The 25,017-nt window shown below is 44.1% G+C and overlaps 1 protein-coding gene across 1 annotated transcript in view; it reads left to right on the plus strand.

The window, feature by feature from the left end:
* The window catches only part of LOC124606557 (cytochrome P450 4C1-like), a 105,521-nt gene extending 80,936 nt beyond the window's left edge, over positions 1-24,585 (plus strand). The window contains exons 5-6 of the mRNA XM_047138541.1: positions 9,742-9,942; positions 23,919-24,585. Coding sequence (XP_046994497.1) covers positions 9,742-9,942; positions 23,919-24,356 — 639 coding nt within the window. The 3' untranslated portion in view covers positions 24,357-24,585. The remainder of the gene's footprint in view (positions 1-9,741; positions 9,943-23,918) is intronic.
* Positions 24,586-25,017: the final 432 nt, after the last annotated feature.

Here is a 25,017-nt window from a genome sequence, read left to right on the forward strand (position 1 = left end):
TATATAAACTTATGTGCGTATGAAGGGCATATAGAACATCAGCAGGGACGTCTTTAGGACAAGATGATTTCTTCCTTTTCAGTTTCAGGTTTCCTTCCCTCACTTCCTCTTCCGAAACAGGACGAACTATCCCGCCGCCACAGTGTGCTTCCATACTTTTGTTCCTTAATTCGATGTTCATCAAATTCATCTTCTGCCGTGTAATCTGGAAAGAGTGTGTCCATCAGTAATCACGCAGGTTGTTGCCAGTTTTTGTCGTGCAGCCGTCTGCTCGTTCTAGAAATGGTAACATTCTCGGAGACTTAATCTTTTGACAGACGATTTTATATGGCGTACCCCATGGTTCAAGAAGGTTCCGTGCCACGAATAGACTCCAGCTCTCTATTCTTTCCCGCCGCAGGTGGCCTTAACATTGCCGCTTAAGTTCTATATCTTCCCAGTCTGCGAGCACCGTCTTCTGCGATGTGGCATTTCTGTAAGACTCTTCTTGAAATCCAGCCTGTTCGTATTATGACTGGTATTCCACATTTCTTGGCCTCTTGTATTACGGCCACGAGCTTTTGTGTCCACATTGTCACATTCTTCCACCAGGCACTGACAACGGAAAATACTCCTCAAATGACCACTCGGCTTCCCTTATGTTTTATCTTGTTGTTAATGTATTTAGTGCAGCGTTATCTCTGAGTTCATTTCTCCAGGAGTCAACTAAAAAGATTATGACGTTGTGCTCACTCAAGATGAGGTCTCTTTCAATTTTCAGGTTCGGATGTGTCCTGACTGAATGTTCGTTAACTGTTGTGACATCTACGAGGGGCGTTCAGAAAGTAAGTTCCGATCGGTCGCGAAATGGAAGCGACTATGAAAATCCGATAAAGCTTTGCACAGATGTGTTGGGTAGTGTCTCTAGTATAACCCCAGTTAGCATCACGTCGCTCTTCTCATTTCTGAGCTCGCAGTGAGTGCGTAAAGATGTCTAGAAAATAGCGTCTGCCGCCAAGTACGAGGGCCTGGTGAGAAATTTCGCCTGAAGCTATGCAGCTAACATTACATAACTGTCGTGCTGTTTCTTCTTCAAGACAATTCTCAGCCGCATTCTGCAGGGGCAATGAAGATACTCCTGCATCGTTTTCAAATGGAAATGTTAGATTACCCACAATACAGTCCGCAATTGTCTCCCCCTGAGTTTCATCTCTGGTCACATGAACCGCTGTCTTTGAAGACAACATTTTGACACAGACAACGAGGTGTAGGCCAGCGTGGAGAATTGGCGGAAAGCACTGGCGGCTGCCTTCTATGATGAGGCTATTGAAACGTTGGTACAACGCTATGACAAAAGTCTAAGTCAGAACGGCGACTACGAAGAGAAGTAGCTGAAAGGTGTAGCTAATTGTTAGAAGTAAAACATTTCTGATGTTCACTGTGGTTTCAATTTGGCAATCAATCGGAGCTTACTTTCTGAACAGGCCTCGTATATTGGACTGCGCACCAACTTTCCCTTCATATGTGGACGGACTTCCACTTCTGTTTGCCACTTCCACATTTGATACCTTTATGGCTTCCTGTAGTAGAATGCCTCTGACATCTTGCAATCAGCTGAAACACAAAGTTGGCTTGGCATTCACATCCATGGTTTGGGTTACTGGTTTCCTTCGGTCAAGGTGAGTGATCTTTTTAAACTGACCGAAAACGCCCACAACACTGACATAATATTCTACAATAGCCGGCCGGTGTGCCCGAGCGGTTCTAGGCGCTACAGTCTGGAACGGCGCGATCGCTACGGTTCGAATCCTGCCTCGGGCATGGATGTGTGTGATGTTCTTAGGTTAGTTAGGTTTAAGTAGTTCTAAGTTCTAGGGGACTGATGGCCTCATAAGTTAAGTCCCATAGTGCTCAGAGCCATTACTTACCATTCTACAATATTTACTATTTATTATACAAACCTCTTTCTGGATGTTCTGCCATCATCAGGTCCAAAGATAAGAATGTTTAGCAGAGAAATTTTTTTAGGATAAAAGATTTTAAACTAGTACATCTACAGAGTCTCTCATTTTCCAAAGATGTCAATGTTAATGCTTGTTTTAAGACTAAGACGAGAGGAATTATTTCAGGGAAAATGCGATGTAAGATTAGTTTAGATTACAGAATTACAAGTATAGCTCAGGTTATCCGTGTAATAATTGAAAACAGCGGCCTTGGTGTGAGCTGAATTATTGAAATGGATAGTATAGTAGGGGCTGTTTGTAGGGGCAAGCGATAAATCTTAGTGGTATGTTACTTTATCGTCTATTCTTCTGCAAAGCCTATAGAACTATAGTATGTTTCCATTCATGCTTGTGTCTAATTGTAATATATTCTTATTTCTTTAGCACTGATAGTAGCTACACAGTGGTTGAAATCCACATTGTCAAGAAAAAAAGCCGCAATACAAAAAATAATGAACATGGACTAATTAAATTTCGGAAGTACATTTGTGTAGGTAACATATTTAAGTGATTAATATTGCAGGATCACAGGTTAATGTAAGCACGAGATAAGCCATTGCAAATCTGAAATGCATGTACACTAATAACCGATGTAACCGACAGAATGTTGAATGAAAGCTTGCAAACACGCATTTATTGTTTTGTACAGGTGCCGCATGTCAGTTAGTGGGATGCATTTTCATGCCTATTTGCACGCGGTCAGTCAATACAGGCAGGTTAATGCAGTTTGTGGATGACGCTGGAGTTGTCATCCGATGATGTCCCACATACACTTGATTGCAGACAGATTTGGTGATCGAGCAAGCCAAGGCAGTATGTTGACACTCTATAGAGCGTTTTGGGATACAACTGCCGTATATGATCGAGCGTTATCCTGTTGGAAAACACTCCCTGGAATGCTGTTCATGAATTGCAGCACAACTAGTCGAATCACCAAACTGACGTGCAATTTTGCAGTCAAGGAGCGTGGGATCACCACGAGAGTGCTCCTTCTGTCATACGAAATCACATCCACACTCCAGGTGTAGGTACAGTGTGCCTAGGATGCAGACTGGCTGGGTGCAGCTCCTCAGCTGGCCTCCTTCTAAGCAACACACAGCACCGAGGCAAAATAGGTTTCATCAGGAAACACAACATATCTCGACTCTGTGCTGAAATGAACTCTCGCTTGATACCACTGAAGTTCTGTCCCAATGGGGCACTGTTAAGAGGGGTGTTCCCCAAGGGTCAGTGCTGGGGCCACTGCTGTTTCTTATTTATATAAATGATATGCCTTCTAGTATTACAGGTGATTCAGAAATATTTCTGTTTGCTGATGATACCAGCTTGGTGGTGAAGGATCTTGCTTGTAATATTGAAACGGTATCAGATAATGTAGTTCATGAAATAAGTTCGTGGCTTGTGGAAAATAATTTGATGCTAAATCACAGTAAGACTCAGTTTTTATAGTTTCTAACTCACAATTCAACAAGAACCGATATTTTGATCAGACAGAATGGGCATATTATAAGCGAGACGGAACAGTTCAAGTTCCTTGGCGTTCGGATAGATAGTAAGCTGTTGTGGAACGCCCATGTTCAGGATCTTGTTCAGAAACTAAATGCTGCTTTATTTACCATTAGAATAGTATCTGAAATAAGTGACAGTTCAACACGAAAAGTAGTCTACTTCGCATATTTTCATACGCTTATGTCGTATGGTATTATTTTTTGGGGTAATTCTTCCGATTCAAAAAGGGTATTTTTGGCTCAAAAACGGGGTGTTCGAGCTATATGTGGTGTAAGTTCGAGAACCTCTTTTCGACCCCTATTCAATAGTCTGGTAATTGTGACATTTCCCTCACAGTATATATTTTCTTTAATGTCGTTTGTTGTTAGCAATATTAGCCTATTCCCAAGAGTTAGCAGCTTTCACTCAGTTAATACTAGGCAGAAATCAAATCTGCATGTGGAATGCACTTCCTTGACTCTTGTTCAGAAAGGAGTGCAGTATTCTGCTGCATCCATTTTCAATAAGCTACCACAAGAACTCAAAAATCTTAACAGTAGCCCAAACACTTTTAAGTCGAAACTGAAGAGTTTCCTCATGGCTCACTCCTTCTATTCTGTTGAGGAGCTCCTGGAAGAGCTGAAAAATTAAGCAAATTCCAGTGTTACATTGTTGATTTTCTTTATTTTGTCGCCTGAATATGTTTCTTATATTTCATTTTATCTGTTTCTACTATCGTGTTATAATTTCATGTACTGACTCGTTCCATGACCATGGAGACTTCTCCTTAATTTGGTCCCACGGAACAATAAATAAATAAATAAATAAATAATAAATGGTGGTGGTTTGGGCTCAGTGGAACGCACGCTTCAGGGCGTATGGCTCTGAACTGTCCTCGAGGTAACCGATTTGTAAAAGTTCATTGTGTCACTGTGGTGCCTGTTGCTGCTCAAATTACTGCTTTAGATACAGTATGATGCGCCAGAGTCATACACCGAACACGATGGTCTAACAAGGGAACCTCCCCATCGCACCCCCCTCAGATTTAGTTATGAGTTGGCACAGTGGATAGGCCTTGAAAAACTGAACACAGATCAATTGAGAAAACATGAAGAAGTTGTGTGGAACTGTGGAAAAATAAGCAAAATATACAAACTGAGTAGTCCATGGGCCACATATGCAACATCTAGGACACTAGAAACGCAGGAGCGCCGTGGTCTCGTGGTAACGTGAGCAGCTGCAGAACGAGAGGTCCTTGGTTCAAGTCTTCCCTCGAGCGAAAAGTTTGATTTTGCATAGTTATGATCTGTCCGTTCGTTCATTGACGTCTCTGTTCACTGTAATAAGTTCAGTGTCTGTGTTTTGCGACCGCATCGCAAAACCGTGCGATTAGTAGACGAAAGGACGTGCCTCTCCAATGGAAACCGAAAACATTTGATCGCAAGGTCATAGGTCAACCGATTCCTCCACAGGAAAACACGTCTGATATATTCTATACGACACTGGTGACGGCATGTGCGTCACATGACAGGAATATGTTGTCGACCCAACTAACTTGTACACTTGTACCTTGCCCTATTTAGGATTTCTTGTGGATGTGATAGTCGCTTCCAAAAAAGTGATGAAAACATAAGAGTTTGTCACATAAACTGAAAATAAAAAATTGAACTTCTTCACTCGACGGAAGATTTGAACCCAGGATATCTCATACCGCAGCTGCTCACGTTACCACGAGACCACGGCGCTCCTGCATTCACGATCTCCTAGATGTTGCATATCATGCCCATGGACGACTCAGTTTGTATATTTTGCTTATTTTTTCACAGTTCCACACAACTTCTTCCTGTTTTCTCAATTGATCTGTGTTCAGTTTTTCAAGGCCCATCCACTGTGCCAACTTATAACTAAATCAGAGGGGGGGTGCGATGGGGAGGTTCCCTTGTAAGTACTGCCGTGTGGCCGTCCGGAGCACGGTCTTCTCGCGGCTGTACGTTCTCGTGACCACCGTCCCAGGAATCATGTACAGTGGCTACACCCCTGCCAAGTCTTTCTGCAATATCGCAGAAGGAATATGCAGCTTCTCGTAGCCGTCTTAAACGACCTCATTCAAACTCAGTGAGGTGATGATAAAGGCATCCTATTCACCTTAAAGACATTCTTGACTAACATCAACTCACCAACACGTCCAGTCTTAAATGTAACTAACGCTCACAGCCAATACAGGGCGGATTTAAGGCCAACCTGATTTGCATCCTCGTAGTGGCGCTGTCCGTCCCTCGTGGTCTCGCGGTAGCGTTCTCGCTTCCCGAGCACGGGGTCCTGGGTTCGATTCCCGGCGGGGTCAAGGATTTTTCCTGCCTCGAGATGACTGGGTGTTGTGGTGCCGTCTTCATCATCATCATTCATCCCCATTACGGTCGGAGGAAGGCAACGGCAAACCACCTCCATTAGGATCTTGCCTAGTAAGGCGGTGCGGGTCTCCCGCATCGTTCCCCTACGCTCTGTAAAAGAAGCATGGGACTTCATTTCATTTCTATTTCAGTGGCGCTACTAAAGCCACTCTTATTCAACTGGCCGCGCGGGGTAGCCGCACGGTCTTGGGCGTTTTGTCACGGTTCGCGCGGCTCCCCCCGCCGGAGGTCCGATTCCTCATCCGGGCGCGCGCGCGTGTGTGTGTGTTTGTGTGTGTGTGTGTTATCCTTAGCGTAAGTTAGTTTCAGTTGGGCTAAGTATTGTGTAAGCTCAGGGACTGATGACCTCAGCCCAGCGGTTCTAGGCGCTTCAGTTCGGAACCAAGCGACTGCTACGGTCGCAGGTTCGAATCCTGCCTCGGGCGTGGATGTGTGTGATGTCCTTAGGTTAGTTGGGTTAAGTAGTTATAAGTTCTAGGGGACTGATGAGCTCAGATGGTAAGTCCCATACTGCTCAGAGCAATTTGAACCAATTTTTTTGATGACGTCAGCAGTTTGGTCCCATAAGGTCTTACCAAAAATTTCCAAATTTTCTCATGCAACTGGTACGAAATCTGAGTAGACATCATCGTTCAGAATTAGAAACAAGCCTACGAACTTTCCTTTATGTCGCACAACTTCTTCTTGTCGTTGCCATTTTTTTTTTTTATTTATTTTTTTTGCGTTGTAGGTCTGCAATCAACAGATAACTAGGAACTGATTGCTATACATTTTCCCAACTTTAAATAAACACAGTCGCTGAGCAAATCCGTTCCGTATGGAATCGCACCTGATAAATCAAGTGTTAACCCAGTTGTCACCGATGAAATAATTTTAGCTACAAGCAATTGCCTAACTCAGAATTATTTCTGTTTGAACGGCAAGATATAAAAACAGTTGAATGGTCTGGATACGCAATTCCCCTTCAGTCCTGTCCTTGCTTAAATCTTCTTGGAGGGTTTTGAAAAACTTTTCTTGGAAAATAACACACTCCCTTCCAAGGTTGGATACTGGTGTAGTGTGTCGATAAGGTGTTGTGCTTACGAACGGGTACTACCAGACAACTTCAAACATTCCTCAAGCACCTAAATTCTAAACACAACAATAAAAAAACTCACATTGGCATTTGGGGTTAATTGCATAAATTATTTTAATCTATCTGTGGACATCAGCGATCATTTACATACTTTCAAGATCCATAGGAAACCGCCGTCACATATATTGCAATACCTGCCAATTCCCAACTCCCGGTGACCGTAAACATGCTGCCTTCCAATCAATTATACACCATCTGATATCCATCACCATGATTGATGACAACTTACAAATTGAATTAAATACAATCAAACGAATATCATCAAACAGTGGCTACTCTCCTGCCTTGGTGGACTCCATGACACACAGAAAACACAGACAGGCGCATTCTTCTTCGCCCGGTTCTCAATCCACCATCCCTAGAGCTCAGTAAGTAATGTGGAATTCCATATTAGGAAAAGTCTCTCTGAACGTAGCCACAAAGCTTAAATCCACGAACTTTGAAACATGATTTTGTGAGTACAACAGTTTTGGTCACTTTTTACGCAAAGGTAACTTTGGAAAAGAGTGTAACATGCAAAATCACTTGCAATTGTGGCAAATTTTAAATTGGTCAGTCTTGTAGGGCTATATGCATACATTTGAAGTGACAGCGTAGCCGTTGGAAACTTAGGAAAGGAGACTCGGATTTTGCAGATCGCCTGCTTAAGGAAGGCTATAGCAATAAAGTGCAAAAAAAAATGGCTCTGAGCACTATGGGACTCAACTACTGAGGTCATTTGTCCCCTAGAACTTAGAACTAGTTAAACCTAACTAAACTAAGGACATCACAAACAACCATGCCCGAGGCAGGATTCGAACCTGCGACCGTAGCGGTCTTGCGGTTCCAGACTGCAGCGCCTTTAACCGCACGGCCACTTCGGCCGGCAATAAAGTGCAACATGAAGTCTTACATCACGTCCATAAATAGAGAAAGATGAACTACCTTGCAATAATGGGAATTAATAAACACATGTCTGTTTTAAATAATGAAAACAGCACATGTTACTCATTTTTCGCTGCTTTGCACAACGCGTTTCGAGAACGTATTCGTATTTTCAAGTGCATTTGTGCATTTGTTTACACGAATGTGTTTGGTGATGTTTGCTTTTCTGCCTCTCTCTTGAGCCTTTTCGAAATTACAAGGTATTGTGCCTCCGGCATTATACAGAATATCACACAGATGTAAATCATCATTTACTCTATTTCTTTACAAAACAATCTGGGGAAATACAAAAGTCACAAGGACTCAGATCAGGCTGTAGAGCTGCAGGAGCGCCTTCTGAGGTCAAACATTCCGTGACGGAAGTGGCCGTGTCCCATGGGGCGTTGTCATGAAGCAACATCCACTTGTCTGCAATATCTGATCTCACTCAATTCATCTTTCTTACTGAGCCTTTAAAGCACACCTTTGTAAAACAATGGGTTGACAATTTTTCCTGGAGGACCAGATTCTTTATGCACGACACACCTAATGTCAAAAAAGCAAATAAGCATTGGTTTGCTCTTTGATCAGCTCATTCGAGCCTTTGCCGGTTGAGGAGATATATCTGTGTGTCACTCCTCACTCTGCCGCTTTGTCTGAGGATCGTACTCATAAATCCAGGATTCATCACTTGTGATCACCTGACTGAACTATTCGTTGGTAGAGCACTCGCCCGCGAAAGGCAAAGGTCCCGAGTTCAAGTCTCGATCCGTCACACAATTTTAATCTGCCAGGAAGTTTCATATCAGCGCACACTCCGCTGTAGAGTGAAAATTTCATTCTAGAAACAACCCCCAGGCTGTGGCTAAGCCATGTCTCCGCATATCCTTTCTTCTAGGAGTGCTAGTTCTGCATGTTTCGCAGGAAAGCTTGTGTGAAGTTTGTAAGGTAGGAGACGAGGTACTGGCAGAATTAAAGCTGTGAGGTCGGGGCCGTGAGTCGTGCTTGGGTACCTCAGTTGGTAGAGCACTTCCCCAGAAAGGCAAAGGTCCCGAGTTCGAGTCTCGGTCCGGCACACGGTTTTAATCTGCCAGGGAGTTTCATATCAGCACACACTCCGCTGTAGAGTGAAAATTTCATTCTTGAACCATTCGTGGTCACTGGCAGTCCTCTCAAGGACAGCAACACACACGTTTCTACGATTGCCCTTCTGTTCAGTTGTGAAGATTTTCGGCACTATTTTGGCACAAACCTTTATCATATGCAAGTATCCGGTCAAAATTTGATGTTCGCTGAAAGTGTGTAACATATCACCCGTCAATCTTATTGTCTTCAACGTCTTCTCGAACTTCCAAAAATGATTTGTGTCACCAGCTATAAACTTGTGCTTCCATATGCCCCATAGGCTTGTTTCAACTTTTCAAAGATCACACCCTCGGATACCTCAAGTTTAACACGAAACTTGATAGCGTAACGTTTTTCTAAACTCTGCCGTTCGATTTCGTAACACATAACAAAAACATAACTCCGATAATGGCGCTCTCAAAATCACGTAATGGTAGTACGAAGCTGAAGCTCTTGCTGAGCATCTGGAAGGGCTGAACACACAGGTCTACACAAGTAGAAAAACAGGGCGTTACCAGCTCGCTCGCAGTGCTGTCAGTCTCATTATTTTTCTCATCAGTATACCCGACACAGTGAATACACTGAGCTTTTAATTTTTAACTAACTCGTTCATTGGAAAACTGAGACGCCCACACCCTTGCCTGTCCTATGAAGCCGATAGGACACTAACCGTGGCCTCCTTTTTTTTTTGCTTCAGATACGCACCCTCATTGTGGCCGGCGTGGAGACGACGGCAGCCTCCATGGGCTTCACGCTGGCGCTGCTCGGCCTGCACCCAGAGTGGCAGGACGCGGCGCAGAGGCAGCTGGATGACGTGTTCGGGTCTGGAGGCGACTATCTGCGGCCAGCCACTGTGACTGACCTCTCCCAGCTCACGGTCATAGACGCTATTGTAAAGGTATGGAATACTACAGCATCTCTGGATAGCACGCAGTTGTAGCTTTTATTTCGTTTTGCAGGCATTTACTGTGATACCACGCAGGCAGCACCACGCCCTGAGCTGTCTGACAGATTTACATTGTTTTCGGTGAAATCTTAAACATGACAGTAGTCAGCAAGTGTAGAATTACGGATATAAGGGTAGTCATGCAGCGAACCAGTTGCATGTCAAACGTTTATTCAAAACTTTAGCTAGGTTTCGACAAATCTAAACCCTCATCCCCACAAACAGGAAGTTTTTCAACCAGTACATCGAAGACATACGTGCAGCAAAAAGAAACATGAAAATTACATACGATGATGATGATGATGAGGTCCCATACTCCGAGGAGCGTAGGGGACGATGCGGGAGACCCGCACCTGCCGACTAGGCAAGGTCGTAGGGGGGTGGGGGGGTTGCCATTGCCTTCCTCCGACCGTAATGGGGACGAATGATGAGAATGAAGACAACACAACAACATCCAGTCATCTCGGGGCAGGGAAAATTCCTGATCCCGCCGGGAATCGAACCCGGGACCCCGTGCGCAGGAAGAGAGAACGCTACCGCAGACCACGAGCTGCGGACTACATGCAATGGAAATATAAAATAAAACGACGTGTGACATATTGTGTGAAAAGAGAAATGAAGTCATAAGGCTTAGTCAACAGAAAAAATGCATCGTGCACCACACACACAAACAGACAACTAATAGGCCAGAAGCAACAAGTCCGCAGCTCGTGGTCGTGCGGTAGCGTTCTCGCTTACCACGCCCGGGTTCGCGGGTTCGATTCCCGGCGGGGTCAGGGATTTTCTCTGCCTCGTGATGACTGGGTATTGTGTGCTGTCCTTAGGTTAGTTAGGTTTAAGTAGTTCTAAGTTCTAGGGGACTCATGACCATGGATGTTAAGTCCCATAGTGCTCAGAGCCAGAAGCAACAAGCCAGCACGAATCTTACGCCTAGGTGGAGCTCACATAAGAAGCGGTGGCATTCGCCTTACATGTCAATAAAATTACACTGGAGCGCCGAGCAAACTGTAGAGAAATGCGTATTGAAATACAGAGATATGTAAACAGGCAGAATACAGCGCTGCGGTCGGCAACGCCTACATAGGATAACAAGTGTCTGGGGCAGTTGTTAGAACTGTTACTGCTGCTACAGTGGCAAATTATCAAGATTTAAGTGGTCTTCATCGTGGTGTTGTAGTCGGCGAACGAGCTATGGGACACAGCATCTCCGAGGTAGCGATGAAGTGTGGATTTTCCCATACGACCATTTCACGAGTGTAGCGTGAATATCAGGAATCCGGTAAAACATCAAATCTCCGACATCGCTGCAAAAGGGAAGAAATCCTGCGAGAACAGGGGCCTTTCTCTGCCTCGTGATGACTGGGTGTTGTGTGATGTCCTTAGGTTAGTTAGGCTTAAGTAGTTCTAAGTTCTAGGGGACTGATGACCATAGATGTTAAGTCCCATAGTGCTCAGAGCCATTTGAGCCAATGGAGGCCAACGACGACTGAAGAGAATCCTTCATCGTGGCAGAAGAGCAACCCTTCCGCATACTGCTGCAGTTTTCAGTAGTGGGCCATCAACAAGTCTCAGCTTGCAAACCATTCAACGAAACATCATCGATATGGCCTTTCTTGACCCGAAGGCCCACTCGTGTACCCTTGATGACTGCACGACACAAAGCTTTACGCCTCGCTTCGGCCCGTCAACACCGACAGTGGACAGTTTATGATTGAAAACATGTTGCTTGGTCGGATTAGTCTTGTTTTGAATTGTATCGAGAGGATGGACGTGTACGGATATGAAAACAGCCTCACGTATTCATAGACACTACATGTCAGCAGGGGACAGTTCAAGCTGGTGGAGGCTCTGTAATAGTACGGGGCGTGTGCAGTGGGAGTAAGATGGGACCCCTGACACGTCTAGAAACGACTCTTAGAGGTAATCATCCAGTCTGTTCACCTGCACCCATTCATGTCCAGTGTGCATTCCGACGAACTTGGGCAATTCCAGCAGGGCAATGCGACACCCCATATGTCCATAATTGCTACAGAGTGGCTCCAGGAACACTCTTCGGAGTTTAAGCACCTTCTCTGGCCAACAAACTCCCAAGACATGACACTGAGCATATGTGTGATGCATTGCAACGTGCTGTTCAGAAGAGATCTCCACCCCATGGAATTGTTATGGATTTATGGACAGCCCTGCAGGATTCATGGTGTCAGTTCCCGCCAGCACTACTTCAGACATTAGTCGAGTCCATACCACGTCCTGCGTGCTCTCGGGACCCCTACACGATTTTAGGCAGGTGTACCAGTTTCTTTGGCTGTTCAGTACACATGAAAATAATGCTACAGAAACAGTAATATAACAAAAATTACAAAAAAGGATATAAACCTATGTAAATTGTGAACAAAAAGTAGGATAATGACAAATTACGTATTTGAAAAAAAAATATGTTGAAACAGCGCGGAAGAGCCATTATACACTCCTGGAAATTGAAATAAGAACACCGTGAATTCATTGTCCCAGGAAGGGGAAACTTTATTGACACATTCCTGGGGTCAGATACATCACATGATCACACTGACAGAACCACAGGCACATAGACACAGGCAACAGAGCATGCACAATGTCGGCACTAGTACAGTGTATATCCACCTTTCGCAGCAATGCAGGCTGCTATTCTCCCATGGAGACGATCGTAGAGATGCTAGATGTAGTCCTGTGGAACGGCTTGCCATGCCATTTCCACCTGGCGCCTCAGTTGGACCAGCGTTCGTGCTGGACGTGCAGACCGCGTGAGACGACGCTTCATCCAGTCCCAAACATGCTCAATGGGGGACAGATCCGGAGATCTTGCTGGCCAGGGTAGTTGACTTACACCTTCTAGAGCACGTTGGGTGGCACGGGATACATGCGGACGTGCATTGTCCTGTTGGAACAGCAAGTTCCCTTGCCGGTCTAGGAATGGTAGAACGATGGGTTCGATGACGGTTTGGATGTACCGTGCACTATTCAGTGTCCCCTCGACGATCACCAGTGGTGTACGGCCAGTGTAGGAGATCGCTCCCCACACCATGATGCCGGGTGTTGGCCCTGTGTGCCTCGGTCGTATGCAGTCCTGATTGTGGCGCTCACCTGCACGGCGCCAAACACGCATACGACCGTCATTGGCACCAACGCTGAAGCGACTCTCATCGCTGAAGACGACACGTCTCCATTCGTCCCTCCATTCATGCCTGTCGCGACACCACTGGAGGTGGGCTGCACGATGTTGGGGCGTGAGCGGAAGACGGCCTAACGGTGTGCGGGACCGTAACCCAGCTTCATGGAGACGGTTGCGAATGGTCCTCGCCGATACCCCAGGAGCAACAGTGTCCCTAATTTGCTGGGAAGTGGCGGTGCGGTCCCCTACGGCACTGCGTAGGATCCTACGGTCTTGGCGTGCATCCGTGCGTCGCTGCGGTCCGGTCCCAGGTCGACGGGCACGTGCACCTTCCGCCGACCACTGGCGACAACATCGATGTACTGTGGAGACCTCACGCCCCACGTGTTGAGCAATTCGGCGGTACGTCCACCCGGCCTCCCGCATGCCCACTATACGCCCTCGCTCAAAGTCCGTCAACTGCACATACGGTTCACGTCCACGCTGTCGCGGCATGCTACCAGTGTTAAAGACTGCGATGGAGCTCCGTATGCCACGGCAAACTGGCTGACACTGACGGCGGCGGTGCACAAATGCTGCGCAGCTAGCGCCATTCGACGGCCAACACCGCAGTTCCTGGTGTGTCCGCTGTGCCGTGCGTGTGATCATTGCTTGTACAGCCCTCTCGCAGTGTCCGGAGCAAGTATGGTGGGTCTGACACACCGGTGTCAATGTGTTCTTTTTTCCATTTCCAGGAGTGTAGTTGCTATGTCAATTTAGGAACAAGCCGAATCCAATCGAAAAAGTTTGTTTTTAAGCTGAAAACGATCACTGATTGAATAAAATCCCTATAATTGAAATTGTACTTAAAAATTTGCAGTTCCTCCAGCAAGTGCAATCTAAAACCCTTCTCCTCCCTCCACAGAAGAACCGCGTCTTCCAGATTCATAGGGGATTGTACACATTGTACGAGATATTCGTCATAAGTAGACCTATGAACGCTACCGCCCTCTTTACCCAATAAATGTTCTTTGACTCTAACTTTGACAGTTCTTCCTGTCTACCCTTTATAGAAACAAGGACGGTTATTAGACCTTACTTTATAGACACTAGAATGTAGCCTTAGATTGTACATGGATCATTTTTACTTATGACGAAACCTTATGCTATAACATTTATGTGGATCATTTTACTGTTGATTAAGCCTTGTGACTTCGTTTCTCTTTTCGCACATTGTGTAACACGTAAATTTATTTTATATAATTTTGATGTTTCTTTTTGCTGCACATATAACTTCCATGTACTGGCTACAATGTGTACTATTTTTAGGTGTCATTACATCTATGGGGAGATAGGTTTATATCTGTCGAAACCTAAGTAAAGGTTTGAGTAGACTGTTAACAAGCAACTGGTTGGCGGTGTGATCCATGCTATCCGTTACCAGCAAACCTAAAAGTTTTTACATATTTACCCTGATCCTTAATTCTTTTCCTAATATCTCCTTGGTTTATTTTAATGCATGCTCTACGTTCCGACTGAATAACGTAGTAGATGGCTTACAGCCCTGGCTTACTCCCTTCGTATTATTGCCTTCATTCCATGTGCTTGTACCACTACGACTACAATCCGTTTTACGTACTAGTTCTGGGCGTCTCTTTGCTTCCTGTTTTGTTTCATTTCTTCTGTAAGTTTAGAGTTTCAGGAGACGGTAATCCCGTCGACGCAAGTTCTTTTGACTGACTATCCACTTTACAATTTAAAGAAAATATTAATAAGCAAAAGAGTACAAGTCGATAAGTTTGGTACGACTAAAGTTGCCAAATTCTACAACCTAATAACGGACACCAATGATAACTGAAAAAAATTTACCCCTATCAGCTGTAATTTTACTAAGCAAAAGACATGCACAATTAGCTTAGTGTAAAATATTTTATTACTTTTCCCGTCATTCTAAAGAAACACATAGGCGTTTAACTCACTTATGAGGACAATTAGACATTACTACGTGATGTTAATTGTATTAGTCCAATCAAACAACGTCGAATGTCGACTGTTAACGATAGAAGGCTATCGTCCACACGTAACTGCCATCTGTTCGAGCAGCAGTTAGAACAGTTGCTTACATAAAGCAACTTTTCAAACTTCAAATTATTATTTACTGATACGTAGACTGTCTCATTTAAGTTACTCTGACAACAGACTTAGACTACAGTTTAAATGAGGCATCTCCACTGTTTAATAACAAATAAGTAGTGTGATTTACAGTATCGTAGTATTAGCATTTGTAGTAATTTCGTTTATCCGTGGATCAGTTTTACATATAGTCTGCTGTGTCCTTATAGTAGGATCTTCACCAGTATTTGCCTGAATTAATTTAGGAAATCCATGAAAATCCTAAATAAGGATGGCCAAATGAAAGATGCAGCCTCTACCTTCCCGCATACAAGGTCAGTCTGCTTAAAACAGTGTTACCTCACTCGCCTTATGCCTATACACATGCCCTTTTTCAAAGAAGTTGTTTAATAATATTGTAAGCCTGTATGAATCGCAACATAATTTCCTAGAACCTCACTCTCAGACCAGAGGTGACGCGGAATTTTTGGCCACTCGTTTCTTGGTACACGAGCGGCTGTGTGCAGAAGTGAAACGACGACGGGGTCACACTGAGATTTATCAAGTCTCTGTCACTGGAGACAGTACAGAATGTCTGCGATGTTAGGATGCGTACAACGGTATCAGCTACTACTGAACTGGCAACCACCGACAATGTTATTCCTGTGAATGTATACTTATTTGATTATGATCGTGCGTAATGGAAAGGTATCCGACTGATATTGTTTCTCTGAAGATTTCTGCTGAAAGGGAGTAATAGCAGAACAAACGGGAATCGAACCAGTGCTCCATTAGTTATCAGATAATCTGTAATTACTTGAAAAGAATTGGTCGCCAGCCTAATTAGGCAAAGTTGCGCTAAATACTATCTCTGTTCATGAAAAAGTTTACTATTGGGATTGACCATACTTTTTGCAGATAAGATGCTAAGCACTGCCGCAATTTATCAAGCAAGGTAGAATTAGTTTTGCATGAACGACACAGAAGGAATATTAACCTTTTTTGCAGCAACTGGCTCTCAATAACACTTAATTTATGTATATTAAGGAAGAAAGCATCTTATTATTATAGATAAATAATTAGTAATTGTGGAGCAACATAACTTTGGACAAGAGGTTCTTTTATCAGCATAATTATTGGAAAAAAAGTCCTTGAAACGGCTGTCAGATAATTATATTCTCTATTCCTGTTACTATTTGCGTTCTGAAGGCGCATTTGCTTCCTTATCTAGTTAGCTCAAATTGAACATGTGGTACCTGCATCTAGTATAGTTGAGCCCGTTTCCCATTACAGCACACAAAAGTCAGATAGCTGACATGTTCACTTCATTAATGCTGTAATTGTAATATGAAACTTACATCTGGCTCAACAATTAGCAATGAGGACCAGAAACTAATGTGCCCCAGGATTTACATCAAAGCTGAATATTTTATTCACAATGCAATATGAGAAAAAAACACCTTTACATCTGCACAATAATTAATTCTTATGTTGGCCCCTCAAAGTCTACTAGGCAGTATCTGTTCATGACCACCGCCGTTTTTGCATGCAACAGTAATACTGTACAGAGATTTCAATAAGATCAATTTTTAGCTGAATATTATAAATTTATCTAGGGAGCTGAACTATGCTGAAACTTTAATTATTTTTGTATGGCTGCTCAGTGAATAATAATGAAATCTGCTACTCCACAGAGTTTATTAACTGTAGTGATAGTTTAGTGAAATGGCTTTTCAGCTCAATAAAATAGGATAATCGGGAATATGGTAGTACTTGGTATACGACCCTGTCTAGGTAAATGACTAATGATAAAATATGACTGATAAACACAAAGGTATAGGGCACAAACTTAAAATTGAAAAAGAAACCGCATAAATAGACCATACAATTATCCAATACTCAACTGGAGATGAAGGTAATGGCAAATTCGATCTTCTTTACCGTCCATAAAAGGCGGCAAAAGTATCTGTGGCTCTTGTTGTTTAACTAGCTCTGGAAATTCTCTTTTTAGCAAGATTATGCCATGAATAATAAGCCAAATTACATCCACATCTGAAGCTGTATTATACGCTCTATGATCAAACGTATCCGGGCACCCCCCCCCCCCCCCCATCACATACGTTTCTCATATTAGGTGCACTGTGCTGCCACCTGCTGCCAGATATTCCATATCAGCGACCTCAGTAGTCATTAGACATAGTGAGAGAGCGGAATGGGGCGCCCCGCGGATCTCACGGACTTCGAACGTGGTCAGATGATAGGGCGTCACTTGTGTCATGTGTCTGTATTCGAGATTTTCACACTCCTCAACATGCCTACGTCCACTGTTTCCGATGTGATAAAGAGGTGGAAACGTGAAGGGACATGTACAGCACAAAAGCGTACAGGCCGACCTCGTCTGTTGACTGACAGAGACCGTCGACAGTTGAAAACGGTCTTAATTTGTAATAGGCAGACATCTATCCAGAACATCACACAGGAATTCCAGACTGCATCAGGATCTGCTGCAAGTACTATGACAGGCAGGAGGTGAGAAAACTTGCATTTCACGTTCGAGCGGCTGCTCATAAGCCAAACATCACGCCAGGAAATACCAAACGACGCCTCGCTTGGTGGAGCGTAAACATTGGACGACTGAGCAGTGGAAAAACGTTGCGTGGAGTGACGAATCACGGCACATAATGAGACGATCCAATGGCAGGGTGTGGGTATGGTGAATGCCCGGTGAACATCTGCCAGCGTGTGTAGTGCCAACAGTGAAATTCGGAGGCGGTGGTGTTATGGTGTGGTCGTGTTTTTCATGGACTGGGCTTGCACTGCTTGTTTTTTTTTTTAAGTGGCACTATCACAGCACAGGCCTACATTGTTGTTTGAAGCACCTTCTTGCTTCCCATTGATGAAGAGCAATTCTAGGATGTCGATTGCCTCTTTCAACACGATCGAGCACCTGTTCATAATGCCAATGGTGGAGTGGTTACACGATGATAACATCCCTGTAATAAACTGGCCTGCACAGAGGGCTGATCTGAATCCTATAGGACACCTTTGGGATATTTTTGAGCACCGACTTCGTGCCAGGCCTCACTGACCAACATCGATACCTCTCCTCAGTGTAGCACTCCGAGAAGAATCGGTTACAATTCCCCAAGAAACGTTCCACCACCTGACTGACCGTATGCCTGCGAGAGTGGAAGCTTTCATTAAAGCTAAGGGTAGGGCAACATCATATTGAATTCCAGCATTACCGATGGAGGGTGCCACGAACTTGTAAGTTATTTTCAGCTAGGTGTCCGGATACTATTGATCTCATAGTGTATAATCTTGCAGTTCTTCTTGCCTCGTTCAGTTCAAGAAATGGGAATGCTTTACCTGCTAGCCACCGACTGACTCGTATCACAAAAGAAATTTGCAATTCGACCGCCAAGTCCACCTTTTCTGTTCCTGCCAAGCCAGTGTCTTTGCATAGGGGCTTCCCTCCGTGTTCTACATGATTACGAAGCGACAGCTCTATTCATGAGCCAGTATGGCAAGTAAAGATTCAACATTTCCATTCTTTTACACCGTATTACTTTTGAAAATACATCCTTAGATTATTACGGTTACATAAATGGTCATAAATAACGAATAAAACATTTACACAGATGTTACACGAACCAGCTTGGTGATACAGAAGTCACATTGTGGAAAAAAACAGAGAAGTTATATAAGTTATATAGACCGTATCGTTAATAGTATTAAAGATGCACATGGTGATGAAAGGAAGTGAGACTCTGGCTTGGCTTCCTGTTCTGTTTTTTATTGCTTCTTCGTGTGTCTGCCATAAAAATGCAGAAGAGCACAGACGGTAGTCTATAAAAACACAGATGAGGCCTACTACAATCTCAAGTTAATCAAAAAGTATCCACCATAGCCAATAACCTTGCCAAGAGTCGGGAATACACACCAACGTATGGTGCTACAGATCACGGACCATGGAAGTGTCAGATTCTATTGCTCCAATCGGATCCTTAGGTTCAAGTACTCGCTGCAAAGAAAGTCACGTATAAACATAGGTACATGTAGACAAATGTACGATGGAAACCAATAGCCCTAGTTCAGAGGTATGTTTAGGCAAGCAAGGTGTCCTTGGTGTACAAGCTAAACTAAAGATAATGCTCACCTACGTAGAATTTGCTGCTGGCTCTTCGTCATCCGAGGCTGCTCGATCTGGAACTCTTGCCAGTGTGGAACTCTGCTGCTGCTGCTCTCTGGAACTCTGCCTTGCTTGACGTTTCAGGTCTTCTATGTACGGCATCTTGAGCTGTTTGCTTATATATGGGACATGACTGCATCGCTTTTTACCTCTAATTCCCAATCAGCGGTTTTTTGACTCGTATGACCTCTTAATGTACTGACGAAAGCGGCTTGCACTGTTAACGTCTTACAACTAATAGTCATATTTACATGATTCTTCTTTTCTCGGCTGGCAACCTTTCACTATTAGATCATTACAATATTGTCAAAGTATAGTTCTGCACCGTTCATTCATTTCTGATCCCCAGTCACACGCTACACACACTATACGCACGTTGTTTCATAATGTGACACTACACACGCCGTTAGTCGATGTCAAGGCTATAGCGACTGTGTTTGGTTTCCTTTCTGTATTCTTCAACTTCTTATTTGCTAGTCTGAAAGACTGAGTGAGCATGCCTCTATTAACAGTGAGATGTTGAGTTTAGAAAGAAAACGAAGTTTTAGTGTCATACGTTGCTTAGCTTTGGGACTAAGTTCTTCCAGAAAAGATAAAAAAGAAGGAAAAATATAGTGTGAAAGTGTTATGTGAAATGATGGATGTTTTGTAGTATTTATTTGTCCTACTTTTTTTTTACCAAGCAGCTACTCCATGTAAGATACGTAATCCTTCGCTGCATAGTATGATAGAATGTTTTGCTTAATAGGTAATTTTTATGAAATATGACTAAATTGTGAAGGTACTTCTGACTGCCTTTTTAAATAAATTTGTTTTAGTAATTTCTTTGATTTCTTGGTTCGAAATGGTGTTTTGAGTCTTATTTACTTTTTTATGGTAAATGTAAATTCAGCCAAAATCTTGTAGAATTTGTATCATAGACAGTAATGATCAATGTTACTTTTGATGTGCATGACTGATTGGCAAACGTACTCACATGGTGTATTCAAAATTCCCAGTGTTTTGAAACATATGTTTGCAATGAGCTCGATTAAAAGTTTTTGTTCAGATTTTGCACCCTAGTGCTCAAGAAAAGTATTCCAAAACTAAGAAGCGAGTGTACATATGAAGAGTATGTAACTAAACATCATTGGCCATCACACACTGATGACAGGACTCTAAGGACAAAACATGCTGATCACATTAAATTTGCGAGGACAATATCTTTGTATGTTCACATCACTTAAACTAAAAATCAATATGCATTGCCACAAATTTTGTGTTTCTTATGTGGTCTATAGAGATGCAATCAACATTTAATTTAAAAATGTAATTTTCTCCTGTTCAAACCTACAAGTGTGTTACAAGACTAATTCATGCCTCAGTGTACTAATCACAGTGTTTGAACGAAAATATGGAAACATCACGAACATGTATGCTTCAACATAAACAAAGATGTTGTAGCATAAAGTAGATTGTGACATTTACGACCAAGTGGTATTTGGAGCCAATTCCTTGCAACTCAAATCTTAACAGAAACACCCAGCCAACCCAACATTAATTGCTGCTACAGTAGTGACAACTCAGACAATGAACACCCAAGACAGAACCACGTTAGGAAAGACGGGAACAGGTGCGTTCTGCTGAGCTCTGATTGTCACGTAGCAAAATTCCCTAATCTGTCCGTGCTGCGGACATACATTACCAAGCTGTCTTCTTAATTGCAAGGACACGATCTGGCTGCCAACCGGAGGCGATGCCTGGTTGCTTCGGCGTCCCGTCGTGGTGATGATAATGTCGCGAGTATAGCCCGAAACAAATTATCCTGGTCTGGTTGTTCCAGACTAAACACTTCCTAGCAACACAAATGCGTCTCTGAGGGAGACGAGGAAGGCTCACTACACAATCACAGACAGTACAGTGATTGATTTTAACAAGTGAAGTCACATGGTAACTCTGATAGTCAACTTTAGCCAAAACTGTTCAAGACGGACAACATAGGCCGCTTGTACGCAGAACGCTCAATTGCCAACTGTACTTGGAAAGTTACGTTGAAGTCGAAACTTCAGCAAATTCGTCAAACAGTTACAATTAAATGAAAGTATATTAGACAGCCAACGGAAGGCAGGCTGTCCAGAGTAGCGAGAGCTCAGTCTTGTAACCTACTCTGACCGAAACGCGAGAGGCGACTTTCTCATGAGCACCCGTACAAACCAAACACTGAACATTCCCGCCCCCACGATAGTGGCCATGGTTAAAACGTTCCAATCAGCAAATCGAAAACCGGCGGAAAATTCCACTCTATTGCCGAAGCGCTACTATTCCACCAATGGAGCTACTTAGCGCCAATTTCTGCCCTGATTTTGCTACGTCACGGAGCTATCCCCTGAGCAAGCCAATCACAGTTGTGATTTTGCAGAAAACGCGGGAATTTGCCCGCCAAGACTGCCTGGTAACACAAGTCATTCCCACGCCTCGCTGGTAGCCTGTCAGAAAGTGTTTTTACTAAGTTTCTGCGAAGTAATGGAATCTGTAGCCCCAGCCGCGCTCCTTCAGGCCCCTGTGGGCGTGTCGCCCCCGCTCTTATGACAATGTCGGCGTCTGGACAGCATCCATTCGACTCCCTCACACCCGCCGGCAAAACCCTTTCAAGATCAGCAGAACCCGCCTGTCACCGGACCACCGGGGTGACGAGAGACGCTACGTGGGAAGTCCGCGTGTGAAGGAATAGCAACTTTACACTGTGTGCAATTAGAGAGGAAAATATTCATATCTTCTGAGTTCTCAATACTACCCTTGTAATGACCATACTCGGCTGCCCTTCCCCAAATCGAATTACTCAGAGTAAGATAGAAATATGAGAGGGGGCTTATGCCACGTCTCAAAGTGTAATTTTCTCCTGCTCAAATCTACAAGTGTGTTACAAGACTAATTCATACCTCAGTGTACTAATCACAACATGCAGTGTTCGAACGAAAACATGGAAACACCACGAAAATGTATGCTTCAGCATAAACGAAGATGCTGTAGAGGCCTACTGACTAAACTGCTGAATTTCAGTATGAACAGCACCTATGCAATGTGCTCAACATACTGCAATTGTCAGTCGTGGTCAGAACAGTGTTATGTGTAGCTGTGAGTCAGTTATATCAAAGCTAACTGAATTCGAGGGTGGGGAAATTGTTGATGCTTTCATGGTAAGTGCACCCGTAACCCAGGGAGCCGAAATGTTTGCTGTTTCAGGAGATAACTTATGGAAAATTTAAACTGTGTACAGGGAAAGCAGAAAACCCTGATCCACTATGTCACAATGTGGACGAAAGTGTGGGTTTATTGATCATGGCAGACTGTCATTGAAGAATAATAGTGGGATGACAGCTGCAAAAGTCACTGCAGAGTGGAATGTCACACTGGCTAACCCTGTCAGTGCCAAAACAACATGGAGGAAGCTCCACAAGCAGAGAATTGTAGAGTGAACTGGAGTTCCAAAACCACTCATCAGTGATACAGATACCCTTAATAGGAAAACGTGGGGCCAAACCTATAAAATCTGGACTATGGGGTGCTGGAAGAAAATAATTTGGTCGGATGGGTCTTGTTTCACGCTGTTTAAACCTTTCTGGCAAATATGCACCTCAGAAGTGAAACGTTTGTGGAGTTCAGTGATGGTTTGAGCAGCTGTACTGTACTGCTCATCACTGATGGACATACCCTTAACAGGAAAACGTGGGGCCAAACCTATAAAATCTGCAGTATGGGGTGCTGGAAGAAAATAATTTGCTTGGATGGGTCTTGTTTCACGCTGTTTAAACCTTTCTGGCCAAGTATACATCTCAGAAGTGAAACGTTTCTGGGGTTTAGTGATGGTTTGGGCAGCTGTATTGTGATATACGATGGGCTTCATGGCTACTCTGCAAGGTCGCATTATTGCCACGTGTTATGTGACCACTTTGGCGTATCAGGTCCATCCTATGGCAGAACGCTTGTTCCTCAAAGGTGAAGTGTTGTACCAAGGCTGTAGGGCCTCTGTTCACGAAGCTGGCATCGTTCAGCACTGGTTTTGTGAGCACGAGGATTAATGGTAACATCTCACCTGGCCAGCACAGTCACCAGATCTCAATGTTATTGAGCCTTTGTGAACTGCTTTGGAGAGGGGGTGTATGGTCATTATCCACCTCCATCATCATTACCTGAACTGGCCCCTATTTTACAGGAAGAGTGGTATATGATGCCCTCGGAAACCATAAAGGACCTGTATTGATCCATTCTGAGACGACTTCAAGATGTTTCCCTATATCGTATAAGCCATAGTAGTGTCCTGAGTTTGGGTGTTACCATATACTTTGCCCAGGTTCTGTACATGTGTAGCACTGATGTAGTTTCGACAAATGAGTTACACGAATAATATCAATTATGGGATACATATTGTGTGCTGGGCTTCAGCGTCCCGTGCAAGATCTGTTCAGGAGATTCCTTGCAACACGATACAGTTCACATGTGCGTGTACGGCTGTTGCAGGAATCGCTGCGGCTGTTTCCGACAGCCCCCAACATGCCGCACCTGGTGACCGAGGACACGCCACTGTGCGATGGTCGCTACTTGGCGCCGAGGGGCTGCTGCGTGCTTGTGTCGTTCCTGCTGATGCACCGCCGGCCGGACCTGTTCCCTGAGCCCGACCTGTTCGACCCCGGCCGCTTCCTGCCCGGAGGCAGCGCCACCTGCAGGCAGCCGGGCAGCTACCTGCCGTTTGGCACAGGACCTCGCAAGTGCGTGGGCGCGCGCTTCGCCGACCTGGAGATGCGGGTTGCGCTGGCTGCAGTGCTCCGCAGGTTCCGCATCCGACCCGGCTCCACCAGGGAGCAGCTGGAGCAGATTCCTTACTCCGTCACAGCACACCCACTCACCGGCTATCATGTTTCTTTTGTTCCATGGGATAATGTACCAGTAGCTTCCTAGCTTGCCGTCTAAAACTGAACGTATGGACAGGATGAGTATGAACAACCCTTGCATTTCCTGAACTGTTCAAAATACCGAAACGAGGTTTCGCCAAATTAGAGTACGAAGAGGGATTGTAATGCTATATAGTCGCGTATGTGCTCTAACCGTTTACAAAAAATGGTTCAAATGGCTCTGAGCACTATGGGACTTAACTGCTGCGGTCATCAGTCCCCTAGAACTTAGAACTACTTAAACCTAACTAACCTAAGACATCACACACATTCATGCCCGAGGCAGGATTCGAACCCGCGACCGTTGCGATCGCGCGGTTCCAGACTGAGGCGCCTATAACCGTTTACAAATGCACGAGTTCAGCATTTCCTGTCCTCACTGGGCGGGTACGTGGACCATGTGCCTCAATCTCATGTGGACCTACAGATGGCCTAGAGGGTGACAACATCATTCAGAGATCGGTAAAATCATTTGTTATTAGTTTTTCCGACTTAAGCTTACTTCAATTTCATCGAAGAGAATTTTACTCCAGACGTGTTTCACTCTTATTTATAAAACATCTTCTGTGTTTATTCTGCAAATTGGATACATATGTTTGTACATTTTTAGTTGCTTTACATTAAAAACAGCGTTTTGTTTATAAAATTACAGTGGAAATTACTTACGG

Source organism: Schistocerca americana, chromosome 3 (assembly GCF_021461395.2).
Source record: "Schistocerca americana isolate TAMUIC-IGC-003095 chromosome 3, iqSchAmer2.1, whole genome shotgun sequence".
NCBI lineage: Eukaryota > Metazoa > Arthropoda > Insecta > Orthoptera > Acrididae > Schistocerca > Schistocerca americana.